Source organism: Bos grunniens, chromosome 26, assembly GCF_055505025.1.
Source record: "Bos grunniens cultivar Pamir isolate PY7600 chromosome 26, Bosgru_T2T1.0, whole genome shotgun sequence".
NCBI classification, from domain to species: domain Eukaryota; kingdom Metazoa; phylum Chordata; class Mammalia; order Artiodactyla; family Bovidae; genus Bos; species Bos grunniens.
The window spans coordinates 25,919,526-25,942,220 of NC_141190.1; the positions used below are offsets into that span (position 1 = coordinate 25,919,526).

At 41.8% G+C, this 22,695-nt stretch overlaps 1 protein-coding gene across 10 annotated transcripts in view; it reads left to right on the forward strand.

The window, feature by feature from the left end:
- SORCS3 (sortilin related VPS10 domain containing receptor 3) overlaps positions 1-22,695 on the forward strand; it is a 633,389-nt gene that overhangs the window by 582,579 nt on the left and 28,115 nt on the right. For all 10 annotated transcript variants that reach the window (XM_086377568.1, XM_086377569.1, XM_086377575.1 and 7 more), the window contains 4 exons: positions 4,993-5,106; positions 8,683-8,854; positions 11,283-11,469; positions 17,733-17,866. In XM_086377568.1, the coding sequence (XP_086233694.1) occupies positions 4,993-5,106; positions 8,683-8,854; positions 11,283-11,469; positions 17,733-17,866 (607 nt within the window). The remainder of the gene's footprint in view (positions 1-4,992; positions 5,107-8,682; positions 8,855-11,282; positions 11,470-17,732; positions 17,867-22,695) is intronic.

The following is a 22,695-nucleotide window of genomic DNA, read 5'->3' on the forward strand; positions in this document are numbered from 1 at the left end:
GCTTATGCATTACAAAATGATTTGTTTATTAGTCCATTGTTTTTGTTGTGATTGCTTCTCTTTGCTGAGTGTTCATGCTGTGTCTGCTAAAAACCTCTATCTGACCCCAAATCAACCACACTCTATTGTCTCCTAAAATGAGACAGAGACATTTGTGAAATACTCATCCTAGAGCCTTAAATCCAAAATGGGAGACTGGAAGAACTGGGGATCAGTGAGTCTTGATGGGACTGTGCATGGTCTGAGAGTAGGATACTCCCTACCCCTGGGCCAGCAGAGACCATGACTTCTTGGCCAGCTCCAAGGGGATCAGAATGACATCGGCCTCAAAGCTGGCTTAAAACTCAGCATTCAAAAAACTAAGATCATAGCATCCAGTCCCATCACTTGATGGCAAACAGATGGGGAAACAATGGTAACAGTGACAGACTATTTTCTTGGGCTCCAAAATCACTGCAGATAGTGACTGCAGCCATGAAATTAAAAGGTACTTGCTCCCTGGGAGAAAAGCTATGACCAACCTAGATAGCATATTAAAAAGCAGAGACATTATTTTACTGACAAAGGTCCATATAGTCAAAGCTATGGTTTTTCCAGTAGTCATGTATGGGTGTGACAGTTGGACCATAAAGAAAACTGAGTGCTGAAGAATTGATGCTTTTGAACTGTGGTGTTGGATAAGATTTTTGAGAGTCCCTTGAACAGTAAGGATATCCAACCAGTCCATCGTAAAGGAAATCAGTCCTGAATATTCATTGGAAGGACTGATGCTGAAGCTGAAACTCCAATACTTTGGCCACCTGATGTGAAGAATTGACTCATTGGAAAAGACCCTGATGCTGGGAAAGATTGAAGGCAGGAGGAGAAGGGGATGACAGGAAATGAGATGGCTGGATGGCATCATTGACTCGATGGACATGAGTCTGAGCAAGATCTGGGAGTTGATGATGGACAGGGAAGCCTGGCATGCTGCAGTCCACGGGGTTGCAAAGAGTCAGACATGACTGAGAGACTGAACTGAACTGATAACAGGGGTCAGGAGTCTCAGTTATCACCTTTGATTGACATCCCAACAGCTGTGTACAATCTTTAGCAAGTCATTTTTTCTCTTTTTCTTCTCCTTTCCATTCTGTGAACTGAGGGGATTGGGTCCCAGTAATACTAGTCTCCCTTTTCTGACATGCAGAAACTGTTTGGTTTCTGAGCCTTTCCTTATCTGTCCCCTCTCTGGATTGTTTGAGGCTTCTCTCTGGGTGGGATTTTGAGGACACACACGCCCCTGGAAATGGACAATTTTCCCCTAAACTTTTAGAAGTTCTCAACCCATTTACAGTCAAAGAAGACACAGAGGTGACTTACTTCTTAAAGAAAACTACATGTGTGTTTGCAGAAGCTGTGGCAGCTTCCTTTCCTGAGGCGAATCGAACTTTCTGGCACATTCTCTCCAAATGTCACAATTCAAGAGAAAAACACGTTTCCCTAGGAAGCTGGAGCAGCAGCTGGCCCTGCTTATTTGCTGAAATCATAAAAACTTCAGAGCTGGGAGGGGACTTGGATAGGATGAGAGATTTTATTCAATAGTATACATTTAGCAGAAGGTAATGAAGAAAGCCACAGCTTGGGGGCAGCTAGTGATGTTTCCATTAATGTTATTAAATATTAATGCGGTGCTTTTTCTCTTTGGGGCAAAGCAGCATGGCCTTCTTTAATTACTGCATCACAAACAGGTAGCAGAACTGAACATTACTGCTAAAGATGGTTACACTGAGCAAGGAGCATATGACATTTCTCTCCCTCATAAAGCTGCTTAGGAGAGCACCCTTCCTTCGAAAATTACAAATATTTCTGGGATGAACAGGACATTCAATAGATTTACCACATAAAGCTATCAGGGGATTTTGTAGTAGTGCAGGCCCATCACAGCCCAAATCCTTCTACAGGTAAATAATACTTTGAAATCAGATATTCAGTACTGTGCTGGAAAATATTTAACTACTGGCTCTCTGGGCTTCCCTGATAGCTCAGTTGGTAAAGAAGTCACCTACAATGCAGGAGACCTTTGTTCGATTCCTGGGTCGGGAAGGTCCTCTGGAGAAGGGATAGGCTACCCACCCCAGTATTCTTGGGCTTCCCTTGTGGCTCACCTGGTAAAAAATCCACCTGCAATGCGGAAGACTTGGGTTTGATCCCTGGGTTGGGGAGATCCCCTGAAGAAGGGAAAGGCTACCCACTCCAGTATTCCAGCCTGGAGAATTCCATGGACTGTGTAGTCCATGGAGTCGCAAAGAGTTGGACACAACTGGGCAACTTTCAATTTTCTCAGGAACAAAGAAGTAAATAAGCCCTTATTAGTAGTGATTGGGGATTGCTGTAAATATCCTCATGATATATGATTTCATGCTGCCAACATGACATCACTGAATGAAGAATTAGGAAACACAACATGTATTTCTACCATACACAGGTACACAGACATAAATGATTTCAAGAGCATATAATGATTATATCATGACATCTTATATGTAGTATTTATTGCATATAGTAATAATAAATGCAGCAAAATAATGGAATTTCTGTGTTTTAGGTATTATCTTTTGAATATAAGTACAATTTTGTATAAAATTTAAATCATTATTTAAACTATGTTTAACAACCTTAACTAACTCACAAAGTTCCTGGAATTTTAAGTAGGCTCTCATGGGCTGTTAGCAGCTGGCACAATACTAAGTCCATATGAACTCTCAGGGGGCAGATCTTCAATCATTAATTGGGAGGCATGGCAAAAGATTACCTTGACAAACATGTCCCATTCTCCTTTTCTTCCAGTTTCATTTAAACTCGCCTATTGAAGCTGGTCTTGCGCTTCACCTTTTTGTGTAGCCATCTGCAATGACTCGAGCTCATACTCACTCCACAGACATGTTTTGAACTCCTTGATGCTTTGTGGTACACACTGGGAAGTTAACCATAGGCTCACAGTCTCCCTGTAGAAATAGACCAATGCAATGGGATAATTAGTGTGATTATTTAAAAATGCAGTGAGAGTACCATTTACCCACTAAATATTTATTCAAGACCTGCAGTGTCCTATTCTAGAGCCTAATATTGCTGAACTAAAACAACAGAGGTAACTGCCCTTTTTTAGCCTCAATGTTTCCCCAAATGGTAGAGCCACCAAGATTTGGTTTTAGAAAGCAAGGATGGCTTCATCAGGCATAGCTATTGAAGGATGTTTAGGAAACTGCCTAATACAGAAAAGGGTAGAGTGCTTCAAAAGCTCCAGGGAAATACCACATACAAAGACAAAGAAGGTTGAAAGATTGGTCTGAGTTTGGTTTGGAGGAAGGTGGTGAGAAGTAGGGTGGGATCAAATCCAGCAGATATTTATATAATCGCATCAGTCAATTGGTACTTCTAAACTGTACTGCTTCATACTGTGTTACATTGTACTCTGCTTCAGACTGTATTCCTGCTCTTTTGTTGGATTGGAGGCATGGTGTCTTCCTCTCTCCAAAAGACTGAAAACCCCTTGAGAATAGGAATGATGGCTCTTCTTTCACAGGACAGGGCACATACTGAATAATAAATAAATGCAGAATTAAACTTTTCTTCCTCTCTTCCTTTCATTGCTATCCCAGGTGCCCACATAGACAATTTGCCTCTATTTTCACGGATCTTTAATTAAATCATGTCTCAAAAAATATGGGAATAGAAAAAGAAAGGGGGAGTGAGTCAGGAAAGAGTTAATTTCCTATTGTTGCATGTTTCATTAACACTCAGTGAATCGATATTCAAAGGTCCAGATTGTCTGCCTTGTCTTTGGGTTTCAGGAAACCCTTGGATGCTTGACTTAGAAAGACATGACTTCTGCCAAGTGAAGCCACCTTCAATGACCTGGAGTTGGTTGTAGCAATAATGCCTACTTTCTTATTCTTTTTCTACCTTGGCATTTACAATTCTTGGCATTTTATAAAACCTCAAGAAGTAAGGCAACACCATTTACATTTCCAATGGGAGCCCTCTTCTCACACCACACACTGGTCTTTGACTCCCTCATTTTGGAGTGCTGAGGGAAGAGGAAGGGGATCATACCTGACCTTTCTTCATTTTATTATGGCTCGGCTTTTACAAAAACATGGAGAAGAGCTACGGTTTAACTTTTGTGGGTTTTTTATTTGTTTCCTAAAGGAAATGGGGCTTGTGTTATAAATAGTTGGGGAAAGTTTGAAAGTGAATGCAAATGTGTATGTGTGTTTGAGAGAGAATTTCAAAAAATATGAAGATAAAATCAATGAAATCCATTTTGGAATAAAGTGTGGAACCATATCACATAAATAAATCTTTACTTTTAAAATCATCTTCTTGATTGTCATCCGTTTATTTCAGTAAATCCACTGTGACCCCAAATAAGCTTTTAAGCTTATGACATCCCTCACACCCACCCAACCTAGTGTGCCTTACGCATTCACACCTTTTTAAACCTGGACTCTCCGTTTGCTAATCTACTATGTCTGGAGAAGGCAATGGCACCCCACTGCAGAACTCTTGCCTGGAGGATCCCACGGACAGAGGAGCCTGGTAGGCTCCAGTCCATGGGGTCGCTAAGAGTCGGGCACGACTGAACAACTTCACTTTGACTTTTCACTTTCATGCATTGGAGAAGGAAATGGCAACCCACTCCAGTATTCTTGCCTGGAGAATCCCAGGGACCGGGAAGCCTGGTGGGCTTCCGTCTATGGGGTCCCACAGAGTCAGACATGACTGAAGTGACTTAGCAGCAGCAGCAGCAGCATGTCTTCTGTACACTGGACTCCAAATGACTGAGTCTGAAAATCTGTTTTCAAAGCATGAATTTTGCCCCTACTGGGAATATTTAAAGAATGTGTTTGGCTTTGGGGATGGTTAGAGAGATATATTTGTGTTTATATGTGTTTGTGGATATTTTCACATTTGTGCATCTACAGCAGTATTCAATGTTTATTTTCTGGACAGTGACTATGGCTATGAGAGACACGGAGAGAGCCAGTGTGTCCCTGCTTTCTGGTATAATCCAGCGTCTCCATCAAAGGACTGCAGCCTTGGTCAAAGCTACTTTAACAGTACTGGGTAAGTAATTTACCTGAAGGAACCCCGCTCGCTGCCTTCCTATTTCACTGTTCACTAAGTTGGGATCAGAGGAGCATTGCTAGTGAAGCAAGAAAGAACAGTCTGTTTACAGCAGGTGGCTTCTGAAGAAAGTTGAGGGGTTCTTTAGCTGAGCCTAGCTTTTTTGAACATAGAAGAGATTTCTGATTACCCAGATTTCAATGCCTTTTGCTATTTGCCTCTGAAATATCATAGCTATTATTTTAGTCAGGTCTTCTCTTCTGGAAAGAGATGCCACCATATTTTCCAGACCCTGATGGAAATAAATTAACACAAGTGGTATGCAGATATTATGGTTCTCTTTAGTGAGAGATGAGCTGACGCTCTTGTGGACCAATGATGGAAACGGAAAAAAGTCCCATCCTGGGAACTCCTGGAATAAGAAGCTCAAGGCACACTTTCTGTAATTGTCAAATTATGTATATTTCTCTGTTACTTATTACTTCCTCCTTTACTTTGCCACTTCGGTGACCAAGTACAGATTTGGAAAGCAGATTGGTGGTTGAAGACAGCGTTTTTACAATTTTATGTGCTATGAATCACCTGGGGATCTTGTTAAAAGGCAGCTCCTAATTTAGGCGATCTACAGTGGCACTGAAATTCTTTATTTCAACAAACTCCCACACATTGTTGTCTTTGCTGGTCCCAGCACTCATCTTTGAGTAACAAGGGACTAGAATCCAGTCTCAACTCTTCCAGTGGATGGATCTTCTAACGTCTCACACAAGTTACTCACCATCTCAGTATTTTTACTTTCAGTTCAATTCAGTTCAGTCGCTCAGTCGTGTCCGACTCTTTGCAACCCCATGAATCGCAGCACGCCAGGCCTCCCTGTCCATCACCAACTCCCGGAGTTCACTCCGACTCACGTCCATCGAGTCAGTGATGCCATCCAGCCATCTAAAATAGTGGCCAGAGTACTATCTACATAACTGATGTCTAGAAAGAAGAAAAAACATGATGGAAGAGATGTATCGAGTGGTCTGAGATACTCTGAGAAGTATACATTTTTTTTAGCCAAATATTTGGTTCTTAGAGAACTATTCTTGGGATCTGAGCTGAAGTTTAAGCACTGTTGACATAATTTTATTGTAGATGACTGTCTTGGGAGTTAAGTCACTCAAACTACAGATCCTGCAGAGTGAAATTTAAAGACCTGAGGTGTTAGAGAATAAAGTTTGAGGTTTGAGAAAGAGAAATGTAACAGGCATATATGACCAGCTAGGCCAGGTCTCAGCCAGAGCACACCTGGACAGAGCAAGCAGGTAATTGCATTAGAGCTTCTCGTATGATCATGTGATATGTGGACCCAATTTTAAGCAAGTTCAGTGTGCCAAAACCGCTAAAAGCCAAACAAATAATTCAAGAAGATAAAAGGGAAAAATTACTCTTTTTTTTTTTTTTTTAAAGATTCTCTAAAAATTCCTATACATACCTCTAGGTTATTTAAATATTGGCCTCTGTTACAAATCATCCACCAGCTGGCCATAGTTAAAGAGCAAGAGTGGATGATATCAAGTGTACATTAAGATGTGACATCCTCTAAAATGTCTATCACAGGTAAAGCTCAGTATATTCTAAATAAATAAAGGTCAGCAAGAAGCTATAGATTATGAAAATTTGATTATATAGACCAGTGCTGACTGAAAGAACTATACTATAAGCCACATCAGTTCAGTTCAATTCAGTTCAGTCGCTCAGTCATGTCTGACTCTTTGCGACCCCATGAATTGCAGCATGCCAGGCCTCCCTGTCCATCACCAACTCCCGGAGTCCCACCCAAATCCGTGTCCATCCAACCATCTCATCCTCTGTCGTCCCCTTCTTCTCTTACCCTCAATCTTTCCCAGCATCAGTTTCAGCTTCAACATCAGTCCTTCCAATGAACACCCAAGACTGATCTCCTTTAGGATGGACTGGTTGGATCTCCTTGCAGTCCAAGGGACACTCAAGAGTCTTCTCCAACACCACAGTTCAAAAGCATCAATTCTTTGGCACTCAGCTTTCTTTATAGTCCAACTTTCACATCCATACACGACCACTGGAAAAACCATAGCCTTGACTAAACGGAACTTTGTTGGCAAAGTAATGTCTCTGCTTTTTAATATGCTGTCTAGGTTGGTCATAACTTTTCTTCCAAGGATATATAACTTAAAATTTTCCAATTTCCACACTGAAAAATATTTTTAAGTGAAATTAATTTAATAATATATTTTATTTAACTAAACATTCTTATCATTTCAACGAGCACCACTAACCACATTTTAAGTGCTGAGTAGCCACAGGTGAAAAGTGATTAACATATTCGACAGGGCAGCTCTGGACCCACTGTGAACTCAGTTGGCAATTAAAATAATACGTGTCTACAAGAGGATATATTGTAAGTTCACATTAGCAGTAACTACATATAACATTTGCTTGACATCCTCTTGAGATCTCCTGATGAAGATGTTGGGCTAGTAGTTCAGCAGTACGTGGGGGTCAGGGAGAGACAAAATACCAGGTATAATGGAGAACAAATATCATTCATATAGAAATTTGCTTTCAAGGCCACCAGAAGAAGGCAACATGGAGAGACTGGTTAATTACTCCTGACACACAGAGGGAAAGAAGATGTGATGTGGTGATGACGATGATGGCGGTAGTGGTGTCTGGGGTGCATTTATTTTATGTGGTTTTACCAGAACATTGATTTTATGCAGCTTTACGGATAGTGATATGCCTGGAAATAAAGTCTGTCATGCAGGTCAGGGCTGTGGGCAAGCTCTCGCCTTGGCTTCACATGCTTGGGTCAGCGGTCAAGAGAGATGCATGTCATCACCGTGCCCAAAGATGCTCTTATCTTAGACAGTCACAGTGTTTATGGGGAGATTTTCCCATGCAGGCTTCTTCTCTGAGACAGTTTTATCACAGCAGGATCAAACAGGAGTTTCACACGTGTGCTTCTGGTCTGGTGTTAGTGATGAATGGGAAATGAAATGTTAGCAAGGAAAGAAAATCTGCTATAAGAGTCCAGTGGCTCCAGAGTAAGAACTAGTAGGTGTTAGGGGATGCAGTGGTGTCCTGGCGGTCAAGGGAAGACAGGAAGAGGCTTCCTGAGGAATCAGAGTTAGAAGAAGGCTGATCTTCTAGCTGCTTTCTGGCCTCAGGGAGGTAGAAACAAGTCTGTCTCTCACAGGGAGAAGAACCTGCTTTTCTTGCTTCCCTAGACCAGTGGGTCTGCCACTTCCTGCCTCGTGCGTGAGTCAGACATTGATTTTTCTTGGCTGGTTTAGACATTGATCTGATCCGTGGTTCACCAGGTAGGATCGATAATAGTGTTTAAAGAGCTGCTCTTCCTGAGATGAAGGGATAGTGGCTTCTCAGCATTTGTTTAGCTTCCTAAATGGCTGTCTTCTCTGGGACTCAGACGTCAGGTGCAACTGTGTGGAATCTCTGTCTCGCTCTTGCTCTCTTGCACACTCTACTGAACGTGCTTCACACAAGCACACACACATGTGATAAACCACACCACTGACAACGATCAATACCCCTTAGGTACCGGCGAATCGTGTCCAACAACTGCACAGACGGCCTAAGGGAGAAGTATACTGCCAAGGCCCAGATGTGCCCTGGAAAAGCCCCGCATGGCCTCCACGTGGCGACGACTGATGGGCGTCTGGTGGCGGAGCAGGGGCACAATGCAACCTTCATCATCCTCATGGAGGAGGTAGGGGACCCCCTCCTGGGCCTCTGAGGTCAGAACTTACAAATGGGTCATGTCCCACATCCAGATGGGAAGAGAAGAAAGAGCTTGTGTTCCCACTAGTCCTTAAAACAAAGTCAATGGTGAGAAGCACCACTTGTGTGATAAGATGGAAGGGGTGAAAGAGGGCTTGGGATGTTTAGGGACCCTGTTCCCTTCATCCCACAATACAGACCTAGGCCAAAGGGGTCCCCTTGTGTCTGAGCAGGCGCAGATCTGAATATATTCTTTGAGGTACCCCTTTAGGGCCTGCGTCGTTAAAGGACTCTTAATTATCATTAGACTGCATACTATAAACATTGCCAGAATGGAATTCACATTTTTTCCTGTTTGTTTCAGGATCCTTATTTTTTTTCTTTTACCCTTAACCCCACTAATTAGAAAAGCCCACAAGATTTCTAGAGAGTCTTCAAAGTATGAGTGCTTGAAAGTATGAGGATGTGGGAGGGTGATCCCAATCCTCTAAACTTATTTTTCTAAAGAATGTCAAAGAATGTCATATGAGTTGACTTTCCATCAGCTGCCTGCTCCATTAGTTCACATTTTAGGTCATTTGCATTCTGGGGAGTAAAACCAGACCAGATTCACTCATTCTGGATAGAATAGCTCTGCTGTATGCTTCTTTGCTTCCTATATGAGTTGTTTCATCTGTTTCCAAACCAGGGAAGTTTTCAGGCACTCCTTGCTGAGGCGCTGGGGCAGGGAAGTTTGCCTGATTCACAAAGCCATCTACGTTTAAATGCAAATTACTGTGTGCTCTTGAGATCTTGGAAAGAGAGCAAAGCAGGCCAGGAGTGTGTCCCCATGCCCCCCCCTCTGCCCAACTGTGAATACTTTAGAAATCTTTAAAGTCTGGCCCACACTGACAGGACAGTGAGGGCTCCTTATCCTGGGTCAGCACGTTCTTTAGCCTTTATCCACACTGGGTGCTTAAATTAAAGAACTTTAATATTCAGAGGAGGTCATCATCGCATTCCCACTAGGGAGTTTCCAGGATCAGCTCTATTAAAGCCTTCTCTTGAATGGATGTGAAGAGCCATGATCTTATCCATTTGAATTGCCTTCAGTTCATTTCCACTTTAATTTATATTCATAAACTCAAGGGTAGTTGACATTGTGTTGGGGGCAAGGTAGCACCTATCAATATTTTACTCACATCTGGGTTGCCATGGCGGGAGAGACAGTGAAACTGTGATGAATGCACAGTCACTGGGCAGGAGAATTGGCTCATAATTCCAAAATGATGTATTTCTCTTCTTTCTTCTCCATCAACAATCTTTGTAAATAAGCAGAGAAACCTGATTCTTCTTTTTTCATCCAGAACCCTTATCTTATGGTTAGGTTCAGTTGAATTTATCCAAACTGTCAGCCCAATAAAGTGGGATGAAATACAAGAAAGTTCAAGTACAATGTACAAGTACAATGAAGTACAAGAAAGGATGGGGTTCAGTGTTAGCTCTTAGGAAGCTAAGGATCGACTTGGGGTGGTAAGATGCACTCAACTAAACCACTGACATCACCTCCTCAGGTGGGCCCAGGTGGCTCTTGGCATCCCTCGAGGCAGAAATACCTGTGAGCTGAGATGGTCAAAAAATGCTTCAGGGAAGAGGGGGCTTAGGCAAGTTTAGGGAAAGCCAAGATCAACAGAGCACAGGTATATTTTCAGCAGGTGTGCAGTATTTATCTGTAGAATGGAAATAATTATCCTATCTCACAGAGTTATTTTGAAGGTGGTATTATATAAAATGTGTTAAGCGATTAGCATCATGCTTGGAACCTAGTGATAAATACTAAAAAATAGGAAAATTCCAATAACAGCACGGTGGTTGAGAGTACTGACACCAGACTACTTGGGTTCAAAACTTGGCCCTTCCACTATTGGCTACAGAGGCTTTGGTCTAATTCCTTTAATTCCTTTATTTGTGTCCTCATTTCTAAAATGGGAACAGTAATACTTTCTACATTTTAGAGTTATGAGGGGACTAATTCCTTGGAACTGAAAAGAAGCTTTATCAGTGTTAGCTGTTACTACTATTATTATTATCATGAAACAAGAGAGGAACAATTAATGTCCATGAGCGATCGAGGGAGGCCCTTGGCTTCCACATTTCAGAGCTTCATAGAGGCTCTACCTTCTCCATAATTGCTAATATCAGCCACATCAGGCTACCTGAGTTTGGGCATAGAAGGGCAATAGACCCATAGTACCTGTTCACAGTGCCCAGTAGCTATCAGACAGAGTCTGATGATTGTGTTGAGAGTGTTTCAGGAGGGTGTTTGAGGGAGATTCAGGCCTCTAGGGGTGATGCTGAAGGCAGAGGACCAAGCATCAGAGAGGAGTCGGGCTGGACCATGCAAATGGGCCCAGGCCAGCTGCTATTCCCCTTTGCAGGGTGATCTCCAAAGGACAAACATCCAGCTTGACTTTGGGGACGGGATTGCAGTGTCCTACGCTAATTTCAGTCCCATTGAGGACGGCATCAAGCACGTGTACAAGAGTGCAGGCATCTTCCAGGTGACAGCCTATGCGGAGAACAACCTAGGCTCAGACACAGCGGTCCTCTTCCTGCATGTGGTTTGTAAGTAGCTTGAACCACCCCTCCCTTACTCTGCTCCCGGTTGACTACTTCTTCTGTTCAGGCTTCCTGAGATCCCTCACTGAGCTGGAATTGGTATGACTACTACCACAAATGATAACCCCAGTCAAAAGACAGATGTGAGTTCATCTATGTTGGCATTTCATGATGCTAAAGTAGACAGATTATTTTGAAAATTTGGAAAATGTTACCACCTAGTCTCTCCTTTTCAGCTCCACTCTGTTCTGATATAAGTGTGCACATGCAAACACATATTCGGGTAAAAGTCCCTTGCATTGGAGGCTGCTAAAATAGAGGGAGAGAGGAACCATCTGGTTCACAGCCACAGGCTCATTTTTAAGTTACTCTGAGTGAAGGCAGCACAAATCAAAGTAAATTGTTCTTTCCACTGAAAGAGCCAAAGAAGGATTAAAGAAACACGTGCCCAAAATTGTTTTATATGTAGAACTGAACACGTAAAGTAACTTAATTCTTACACCCAAGGTTACTTCAAGTTTATCCCAGATGTAAATAATTCTAAGAACTCCCCAACAGTTTTGTTGTCCTAGAATTTGTTTCATGGCTGTTGGCTGTTGCTTGAAAAGTGAAAGTGTTAGTCACTCAGTCGTATCTGACTCTTTGTTACCCCAGGGACTGTAGCCCACCAGGCTCTCTGTCCATGAAATTTTCCAGGCAAGAATGCTGGAGTGGGTAGCCATTCCTTTCTTCAGGGGATCTTCCCGACCCAGGGATTGAACCCCCGTCTCCCACATCACAGGCAGATTCTTTACTGTCTGAGTCACCAGGGAAGAAACCACCAGTTGAAGTTCCAAAGTAGTGTGTTAGTCCTGGATTTATTTTGTGTCTTTGATATCCTGGAACTTGACTTAGATAAATTGAAACCTAAATATGATTTAAAATGTTGGGTTAAGGAAATGTTGTTTTGGGACTGTTATTGGTTTCCTATACTTTGTAGTGATAATCATGGGTCTAAGGACTACTGTAGTTTTTACTTATACACCCCACAAGAGTTTAGAGGCTATGCTATATCTGATGGTCTTCCCAGGTGGCTCAGTGGTGAAGAATCCACCCACCAATGGAGGGGTCACAGGAGATGCAGTTTCGATCCCTGGGTTGGGAAGATCACCTAGAGGGGGAAATTGCAACAAAACTCCAGTGTTCGTGCCAGAATAATCTTATGGACAGAGGAGGCTGGTGGACTGCAGTCCGTGGGCTCTCAAAGTTTCAGACATGCTGAGCGATTGAGCACACACACTCATACATGCTACATATGGTGAAAATTAAATGCTTAAAAGAACCTAGGTGAACATAAGAGACACTTTTTCTATTAACAACTCAGTAAAAATATAAAAACCCTACACTTAAAAGTCCATGGCAGACAGTGACTAGCTGGTCTCCTAGCATTCTGGTTACACTAATAGTATAAGGACCAGCAGCGATGAGGGAAGTGCATGGAGAAAGGCCTGGATGATATATCCTTAAAGACACCAAGCTAGTGGACCATGGGGTAAATGATTTCTTCTCTAAAACTTCTGAACTTCAGTTTTAAAATGGCTTAATTCTAACTGGTACCTTGCTCTATAGGTCTCTTGCAACAATAGTAAATAGGAATTACAAATAACACATCCAGTCATTCACTATTTTATTCAATGACTATTTGTTGAGTTCTTAATATATTGCTAGATACTGGGGACGCAGTATAGAAAGATGGCCCCCCTCTTGCAGAGTTTACATTCTGGTGAGGGAGGAAAAAGACTGCTAGAAATGGGCCATCAATAGCCCAGTGGTGATAATCACACCACACCGTCTATAATCTTTCTGTGCCAGCAGCACCAGGTCAGAAACCCAGGTGGGTGGTGTGCAGGGTGTTTACAAGCCAAGTTTGGAGCAAAAACGACCTGTATTTGAATACTGATCATATCCTTTTGTGAAATGTTTAATATCTGTCAACTTTCTTAGTCTTTACAAACTTCTGATCCCTCTCCTGTAATATTTAGATTATAGTGAGGCTCTGAGAATCAAATTGGATTATGTGTATGTGTCAGGGTCCCCAAGACATCCTCTCCCAGGTTTAGTGATTTGCTGGAAGGACTTGCAAGTCTCAGCATATAGTCATACTTCAGACTTTGATTCATTACACTGATTAGCAGAGAGAGATCAACAAAGAGAAAAGGCCTGTGGGTCAAAGTCTGTAGGAAACAAAGTGCAAACTTCCAAAAGTCCTCTCCCATGGAGTCCCACAGAACATGCATAATTCCTCCAGCAATGAGTTAGAGCAATGTGTATGAAGGGCTGTTTACCAGAAAAGCTCACTGCAAACTCAGTGGCCGTGGCTTCTACTGGGGTCTGATCAAATAGCCATCCTCTGCCTAGTGTGCACAAAATTTCCAGACTTCCTGAGGAAAATACTTTTTTCAGAATAAACCATGTATGTGTGTGTGCCTAGTCTCTCAGTCATATCCGACTCTTTGCTACTCCATGGACTGTAGTCTACCAGCTCCTCTGTCCACAGAATTCTCCAAGCAAAAATACTGGTATGGGTAGCTGTTCCCTTCTCCAGGGGATCTTCCTGACCCAGGGATCGAACCCAGGTCTCCTGCATTGCAGGCAGATTCTTTAACCAGGGAAGCCCTAGAATAAACCATATCATTGCTTAAAAGAAGAAAAAAAATTCTAGGCAGAGTGAACCAGTCCTATCAGCTAACTGTTGACTGGAAACACACTGAGAGCCAAGTTCCCTTATGCCAGAAAAGGGCCAGTCTTACACATAGGTCTTTTTAAAAAACAAATTTACTTTCCTCTGTTCCAACGACCTGCCCCACCCATGTTCCTAATTCTCCCAAGAGTGGACCTTGTCTGCTGGGCACAAAGACCAGTGTACTTCAATGGCAAAAACAACAACAGTGAGGAACAGGTTTATATTGTGGGTTATGTGCGTGAAGGAGGAAATGTTCCTTGAAACTTTTATCGTGCTCATAATTCCCTCCAAATCAATCATGGCTGCATTTACCAGACAGTTATTATAGTGGAAACTGCTCTTGGCCTCACCTTGGGCCATTAGCTAACAAAAGTAGCTGTTAGCCGCCCATAATAACCAATCTCTCACAGATTATTAGATTTTTATTAAAAAGAACACTCTTTGACAGTGAGGATTTTAGGAGTTTCCTGTATTCCCTTCTGAATCCTCCCGGCTCTCTTCTCTCCAATCCATGGTTTATCTGTAGGTAGAAGCCTGGAGTTTCTGGCTCAGGTTCTTTGCTCTAAAAAGCTGTTTAGTGTTGTTCCTTGAGATTATGTTTACTTGTCCTGAAACTGGCATATATGTGGCTGTGCTTGATGGTGTTCTAATTCATGGAGGCTCCACCCCTTTTGTGTTTGGCATGAATTTGGTGAGAAGAGGGCTTCCCAGGTGACACTAGTGGTAAAGAATTCCCCTGGCAATGCAGGAAACGTAAGAGATGCAGATTCAATCCCTGGATCGGAAGATCTCCTGGAGTAGGAAATGGCACCCCACTCCAGTATTCTCGCCTGGAAGATTCCATGGGCAGAGGAGCCTGGCAGACTATAGTCCATAAGGTCACAAGGAGTCAAATGAGACTGAGAGACTGAGCACAGTAGGGAGAAGAAGGTCTCATTTTATGTTTGGGGGCATCAAAATGCCCCACAATGTGAGTCTTAGATGAGTGGAGATGTCTGAGTAACAGAAAACTGAGAAGCCTGTCCAGTGCTGTGAATCATAGCAATGTGGAAAAAGTGCAGGGTTCTCATGAGCTGGCCAGCAGGATGGGCTCTGCACATTTTGAAGGAGAGAGCTAAGAATAGGAGCGTTGTCTAAAAAATAGTACAAATGAACTTATTTACAAGACAGAAACAGATTCACAGACATAGAAAACAAACTTATGGTTACCAAAGGGGAATAGGGTGGGGGTAAATTAGAAGTATGTGATGACAGATGCACACTACCATATATAAGATAAATAAGCAACAAGGATTTACTGTACAACACAGGGAATTCTATCCAATATCTTATAAAAACCTAGAATAGAAAAAAGAATATATGTATGTATGTAGGTAGGTATGTATGTATAACTAAATCACTTTGCTGTATACCTGAAACTAATGCAATATTGTAAATCAACTATACTTCAATTAAACAACAAAACAGAAGCATTGACCTTGAGGATAAAGGGACTCCATTCCCATCACGGGGAGAGTGAGAAATCTGAATGTGGGCATGAAGAAGGACTCAGAGGTGTTAAAGTAAGACCCAGGTTTCTCATCTCCCTCCCAGGACATGGCCTGGTCAGGGACCCCTTCCCATTGCCGTATTTCTTCCACAAAGATCAATAAAGCACAAACAGCAAAGAGAGTTTAACCAGATGAACTCCTAAAATTGAGTAAAGAAATGAAAACTAGCCAGTATTTTCTAAATTCTAGCCCACAATCAAACCATACAAAAATAATTAAACAGGCTCACGAGTTGAAAATAATTAAGCCTTTAGCCAAATGTGTATCTGAAGTGACAGGTTTGAAACTGTTTGTTGGAAGAAATCTTGAAATGCTATATGCCTGGGGTCAGCTGAGAGAGCTGTAGGCAGAGAGTGTTTTCGCACCGTAGATATACAGATTCTTGAATACTTTGTTGATTGTTCAGAAAAATACCATCTGGACAGTGGCAAGCAGGTCTGGCTGATCTCCTCATCTGATCTCAGTTCCTGTCCAAACACCTTTTCTCCCAATATAAATTTACCTATGACACAGGAGGTACGAATGAGATTCACAATAATGCCCACTCTTGTAAGAGAGACTTTAACCCAATGACAAACAGGAGCCATGATGGTGTGGTAGTGGTGGTGGAAACAGTGTCAGCCCATAACTAATTATATGATACTTTTAATATCCCCAGATCACCTTCATATGTTCTTATTACTGTAAGGAAGGCAAAGGACAGTGTAACAGCCTGTGTAGGGTCAAAGTTATGTAAAATAGAAGAAAAGGTCATACAGCCAAAATTAAATAGGAGCAGAAGTAAAAAATATCTTTCTGCTTTCTTCCCTTTAAACTGAGCCATCTCCAAAATAACCAAGGATGTCATTAGTGAAGCCTTGGTGGCCTGGAAAATGCCCCACTCAAGAGACGAACTCAAGGTTCCAAGGATAAAGAGATGTCCTTGCTACAGCTGTGACCTTTAGTTACTTTAGCTCATCAACATTATCGTGTTGGAAACCAGAAAATGTGTTCCAGCAAAGTGTGGGCAGATAACTAGAACATTTTAGTTGGATCTGGTGAAGTAGAAAGGATGTAAGAAAGGGAAAAGTGGAGGAAGGGAGCAAAGGGAGGAAAGGCAGTGGGTAGGGAAAAAAAAAGAAAAGGAAAAAGAAAAGGGTAAGGGTTGGGGAGAAAAGCCCACAGAATTAAAAAATAACATATCTGCCCCACAAATGCAGTGCTGACTCATTAACATTTTTCTTCAGCGTTTTCCTCCTCTCATGTTATTTTGAAAATGAATTAAATTAAAATTCTCACTTATGCATAGAATGGATTCCAGTCTATTCTCTTACATGCTAGTTTAGAACTTGAGACTGCTTACATCAGTTTTCTGAGGAGCAAAAAAAATGTTTGGTCACCTTTTGGCAAACAGCTTTTAAAATTATTATTATTTGTGAACCTGGCATTTATTTCTCTTCAATTTAAGGAGACAGGCTTTTTTCTTTTCATAATACAGCCCTGCCAGCTTCTGAGTGACACCCACTGAGTGTTGCAGATGACAGGCACAATGGCCGATTGTTGAACAAGATGGAACCAATTAACAATTGAGGATAATGGCAGAGCCCTCCATACAATGCACCAACCCCCAATCACGATACAGGCTAATCAGCAGCTATGCAAGAGATCGCTTTTTATCTTCCTATTTTTTGGCTAAGTGTCCAGTAAACTAGCTTTGTCCTTAGATTTGAGGTTCATAAGCATTTGTGGTGGGATCATCAGACGGAAGTTAAGTTCAGATGTCACTCAATCTGAAGCCCAAATTGAGTTCCCTGTTGTTTGCAGTGCTTCATTTCAAGCATACACACACACACACACACACACACACACATAAACACATACACACACACCTCAACATCTGTGAGTTTGCGATTGTTGTTTTATTATAGATGATGGTAAAGATAAAAAGAATCTGGGAATGTGAGCTTTTGTTTATTTTGGGAATAGAAACACTGACATTGTTTTCCTCGTTCCCTTAGGTCCTGTGGAGCATGTTCATCTCCGGGTTCCCTTTGTTGCCATAAGAAATAAGGAGGTCAACATCAGTGCAGTTGTGTGGCCCAGCCAACTGGGGACTCTTACGTATTTCTGGTGGTTCGGCAATAGTACAAAGGTTTGGCCCTTATCGATTAGTATCTGCTTAGATTTGACCCTTTCTGATTGGTATCTGCTTAGATGATCCCATGTTCTAACTTCTGTTTGATGCTGGGAGCACAGGGGGATGTGGGCAATAACGGATACTCAATGAAGCTTGGAATCCATGTCAATGAGTATGACATACCTTCCCACACCAACTTCATTGCTATAATACGGGAACTTCAAATATCCTAAGGAAGAAAAGATTATACAAACCTGGTTGTTCTTGCTCCTCTGATCAATTTTTCTAATACTCATTTTGCTCTGTTTTGTTTTAATCCTAGCCTTTCTACTCATTAGGTGTATAATATCAAGAAAGTCATTTAATGGTAAATAATCAGCCTGCAATTCTAGGTGACCCTGGTTCAGTCCCTGGGTTGCGAAGATCCTCTGGAGAAGGACATGGAAACACATTCCCACATTCTTGCCTGGAGAATCCCATGCAGTGAGGAACCTGGAGGCTACAGTCCATGGGTCGCAAAGAGTTGAACATGACTGAGCAACTAACACACACACACACACACATTGAGAAAGTCACTTCAGTTCAGTTCAGTCGCTCTGTTGTGTCTGACTTTGTGACCCCATAGACTGCAGCACACCAGGCCTCCCTGTCCATCGACAACTCCTGGAGTTTACTCAACTCATGTCCATTGAGTCAGTGATGCCATCCAACTATCTCATCCTCGTCATCCCCTTCTACTCCTGCCTTCAATCTTTCCCAGCATCAGGGTCTTTTCAAATGAGTCAGTTCTTCACATCAAGTGGTCAAAGTATTGGAGTTTCAGCTTCAGCATCAGTCCTTCCAATGAATATTCAGGACTGATTTCCTTTGGGATGAACTGGTTGGATCTCCTTGCAGTCTAAGGAACTCTTAAGAGTCTTCTCCAACACCACAGTTCAAAAGCATCAATTCTTTGGTGCTCAGCTTTCTTTCTAGTCCAACTCTCTCATCCATATGTGACTACTGGAAAAACTATAGTTTTGACTAGATGGACCTTTGTTGGCATTGTAATGTCTCTGCTTTTTAATATGGTGTCTAAGTTGGTCATAGCTTTTCTTCCAAGGAGCAAGTGTCTTTTAATTTCATGGCTGCAGTCACCATCTGCAGTGATTTTGGAGCCCCCCAAAATAAAGTCTGTCACTGTTTCCACTGTTTCCCCATGTATTTACCATGAAGTGATTATGATCTTACTTTTCTGAATGTTGAGTTTTAAGCCAACTTTTTCACTCTCTTCTTTCACTTTTACCAAGAGGTTCTTTTTGGCTTTCTGCCATCAGGGTGGTGTCATCTGCATATCTGAGGTTATTGATATTACTCCTGAAAATCTTGATTCCAGCTTGTGCTTCATCCAGCCTGGCATTTCGCATGATGTCCTCTGCATATAAGTTAAATAAGCTAGGTGACAACATACAGCCTTGACATACTCCTTTCCTGATACCAGTCTGTAGACCCATGTCCAGTTCTAACTGTTGCTTGTCGACCTGCATACAGATTTCTCAGGAGGCAGGTCAGGTGGTCTGGTATTCCCATCTCTTTAAAAATTTTCCACAATTTGTTGTGATCCACCCAGTCAAAGGCTTTGGCATAATGAATAAGATGTACAAAGGCAAAATGGCTGTCTGAGGAGGCCTTACAAATAGCTGAGAAAAGAAGAGAAGCAAAAGGCAAAGGAGGAAAGAAAAGATACACCCATTTGAATGCGGAGTTCCAAACAATAGCAAGGAGAGATAAGAAAGCCTTCCTCAGTGATCAGTGCAAAGACATAGAGGAAAACAATAGAATGGGAAAGACTAGAAATCTCTTCAAGAAAATTAGAGATACCAAGGGAACATTTCATGCAAAGATGGGCTCAATAAAGGACAGAAATGGGATGGACCTAACAGAAGCAGAAGATATTAAGAAGAGGTGGCAAGAATACACAGAAGGACTGTACAAAAAATAAATACTCAGTTGCCATGTAATAATTCCTTTTTAAAAGGAATGGAACAATGCCCATTTTGTTTGTTTGAGATGAACAAACAGAACTTCAGATCTTGCACGGTAAGAGTAGAATATGATTCATTCCTGCTTCTGAGTTGATTTACAGTATTGTGAGTCCTGCTTTTGTTTAGGGAAACAGCATTATATGGTGCTAAGTAAAATGAGGCACCATATAATGGTGCTTAGTAAGAAAACTAAGATCATCGAAAAAGCAAGAGAGTTCCAGGAAAACATCTACTTCTGCTTTATTGACTACTCCAAAGCCTAGGCTGTGTGGATCAAAACCAACTTGCAAAATTTTTCAAGAGATGGAAATACCAGACCAGCTTACCTGCCTCCTGAGAAATCTGTATGCAGGTCAGAAAGCAACAGTTAGAACTGGACACGAAACAACAGACTGGTTCCAAATAGGGAACGGAGTACCCTGCTGATTTAACTTATATGCAGAGTATATCATGCGAAATGCTTAGATGGATAAAGCATAAGCTGGAATCAAGATTGCTGGGAGAAATATCAATAAGTTCAGATACACAGATGACACCACCCTTATGGCAGAGAGAAAAGAACTAAAGAGCCTCTTGATGAAAGTGAAAGAGGAGAGTGAAAAGGTTGGCTTAAAACTCAACATTCAGAAAACTAAGATCATGGCATCTGGTCCTATCACTTCACGGCAAAGAGAAGCGGAAATGATGGAAACAGTGAGGGACTTCACCTCTGGGCTCCAAAATCACTGCAGATGGTGACTGCAGCCATGAAATTAAATGACGCTTGCTCCTTGGAAGGAAAGTTATGACCAACCCAGACAGCATATTAAAAGCAGAGACATTACTTTGCCAACAAAGGTCAATCAATAAAAGCTATGGTTTTTCCAGTAGTCATGTATGGATGTGAGAGTTGGACCATAAAGAAAGCTGAGTACCAAAGAATTGATACTTTTGATCTGTGGTGTTGGAGAAGACTCTTGAGAGTCCCTTGGACTGCAAGGAGATCCAACCAGTCCATCCTAAAGGAAATCAGTCCTGGGTGTTCATTGGAAGGACTGATGCTGAAACTGAAACTCCAATATTTGGCCACCTGATGCGAGAAACTGACTTGTTGGCAAAGACACTGATGCTGGGAAAGATTGAAGGCAGGAGGAGAAGGAGACGACAGAGGATAAGATGGTTGGATGGCATCACTGACTCAATGGACAAGAGTTTGAGTAAACTCTGGGAGTTGGTGATGGACAGGAAGTCCTGGTGTGCTGCGGTCCATGGCGTCACAAAGATTAGGACATGACTGAGTGACTGAACTGATTATATGGTGTGGAGAATATGTACTGTGGGTTCAGAAAGAAAAGGGTTAGGTTTCTAGCATTGCTGCATGTTGTTTGTGTGAGCTGGATCAAGTGGTTCAACCTAACATTTAATGTACTTAACTGAAAACTGAGAGACTAATGCCCATGTCTTCTTGATTTTTGTGAAAACTAAGTAAAATAATCTGTATTTCCCTGGCATAGATTAGGTACTCACTAAATGATGCTCTTTTTTTTTTTTTTTGCATAAAATATGGCAGTTAGGATGGGTTGATAAAAGACAATTAGATTTATGGGACCCCAAGGACAATTTTCTGTTTGTATCCTTTGTGCTGTGGACTTTTAATTTCTTAGTATAGGCTATGATCCTTTTGCATTTCTAGTGTTATTGTGCACTGGGACAATAGGTAAGGAGGTTAGTTAATAAGATGCCCCTTTGGTACATTACAGTCTTGAAGCTCCCTATGTGAGATGAGCATTCTAAAGGCAAACATCTGGTTCACTCTTGAGCCAGAACCCAGGTGTCCTCACTCCCGTCTATACCAGTACCATTCCCAGCCCCAGGATGCTTTCTTTGCATCACTCAGTTTGTCTCTGGGAGCTCACGAAGTGCAGTGAAGTGAAAGTTACTCAGTCATGTCCAACTCTTTGCAACCCCATGGACTATACAGTCCATGGAATTCTCCAGGCCAGAATACTGGAATGGGTAGCTATTCCCTTCTCCAGGGGATCTTCCCCACCCAGGGATCGAACCCAGGTCTCCCAAATTGAAGGCAGATTCTTTACCAGCTGAGACACAAGGGAAGCCCAAGAGCTCATAGACCCTAAAATTCTGCTTCAAACACTAGCAGACATAAACATGGTGAAAGAAAAAGAAAAAGATTTCTGGGAGGAGAACATCTGAAAGAGAAGGACTTTAAGTTCATTTCACCTCAGAGGATGTGAGGTCTGGGCTGTCCAGCCAGGGAGTTCTTTTCTCTAGTGTTTGTTCACCTGTGGACTCTCCAGGGAGATGACTGTGTACAGAGGGCAGTTCTTGGCTATCATAAGCACAATGATTTACTCAACTGCTCACAAGGAACTGAGGACAGTGCTTCTCTGTGGCACCAGTTTTTTTCTTTGTGTGTTGATTCTGTGACCTGAAATACCAGACAGTGTCTAATAAATATTTGATCAATGGAGAAGTGGACAGTGTGATTGGAGAGTCGTTTCTATTTCTCAGATAATCATCTGTGTTAGTTTGAAGCTCAGTGTACTTTTCTCTAAGTCAAGAATAAAAACATCTAATCCATGAACATCACTGAGTTATTATTTGAAATTATCTGCCTCTCTAATTTATATTGTGCCATATTATGAGGGGGGAATTTTAAAATTGCAGAAAGCCATTATAGTATTATTTTTTTATTGACAATGACCTTAAGTATTCCTTTGGTTAAGAATTCTACTTATAATGAGCATACAGTGTAAAAATACTTAGATATCAAAGATTCTACTGGTTGGTTTTTGTTTCCAAAGAACCGAGAGAATGAGA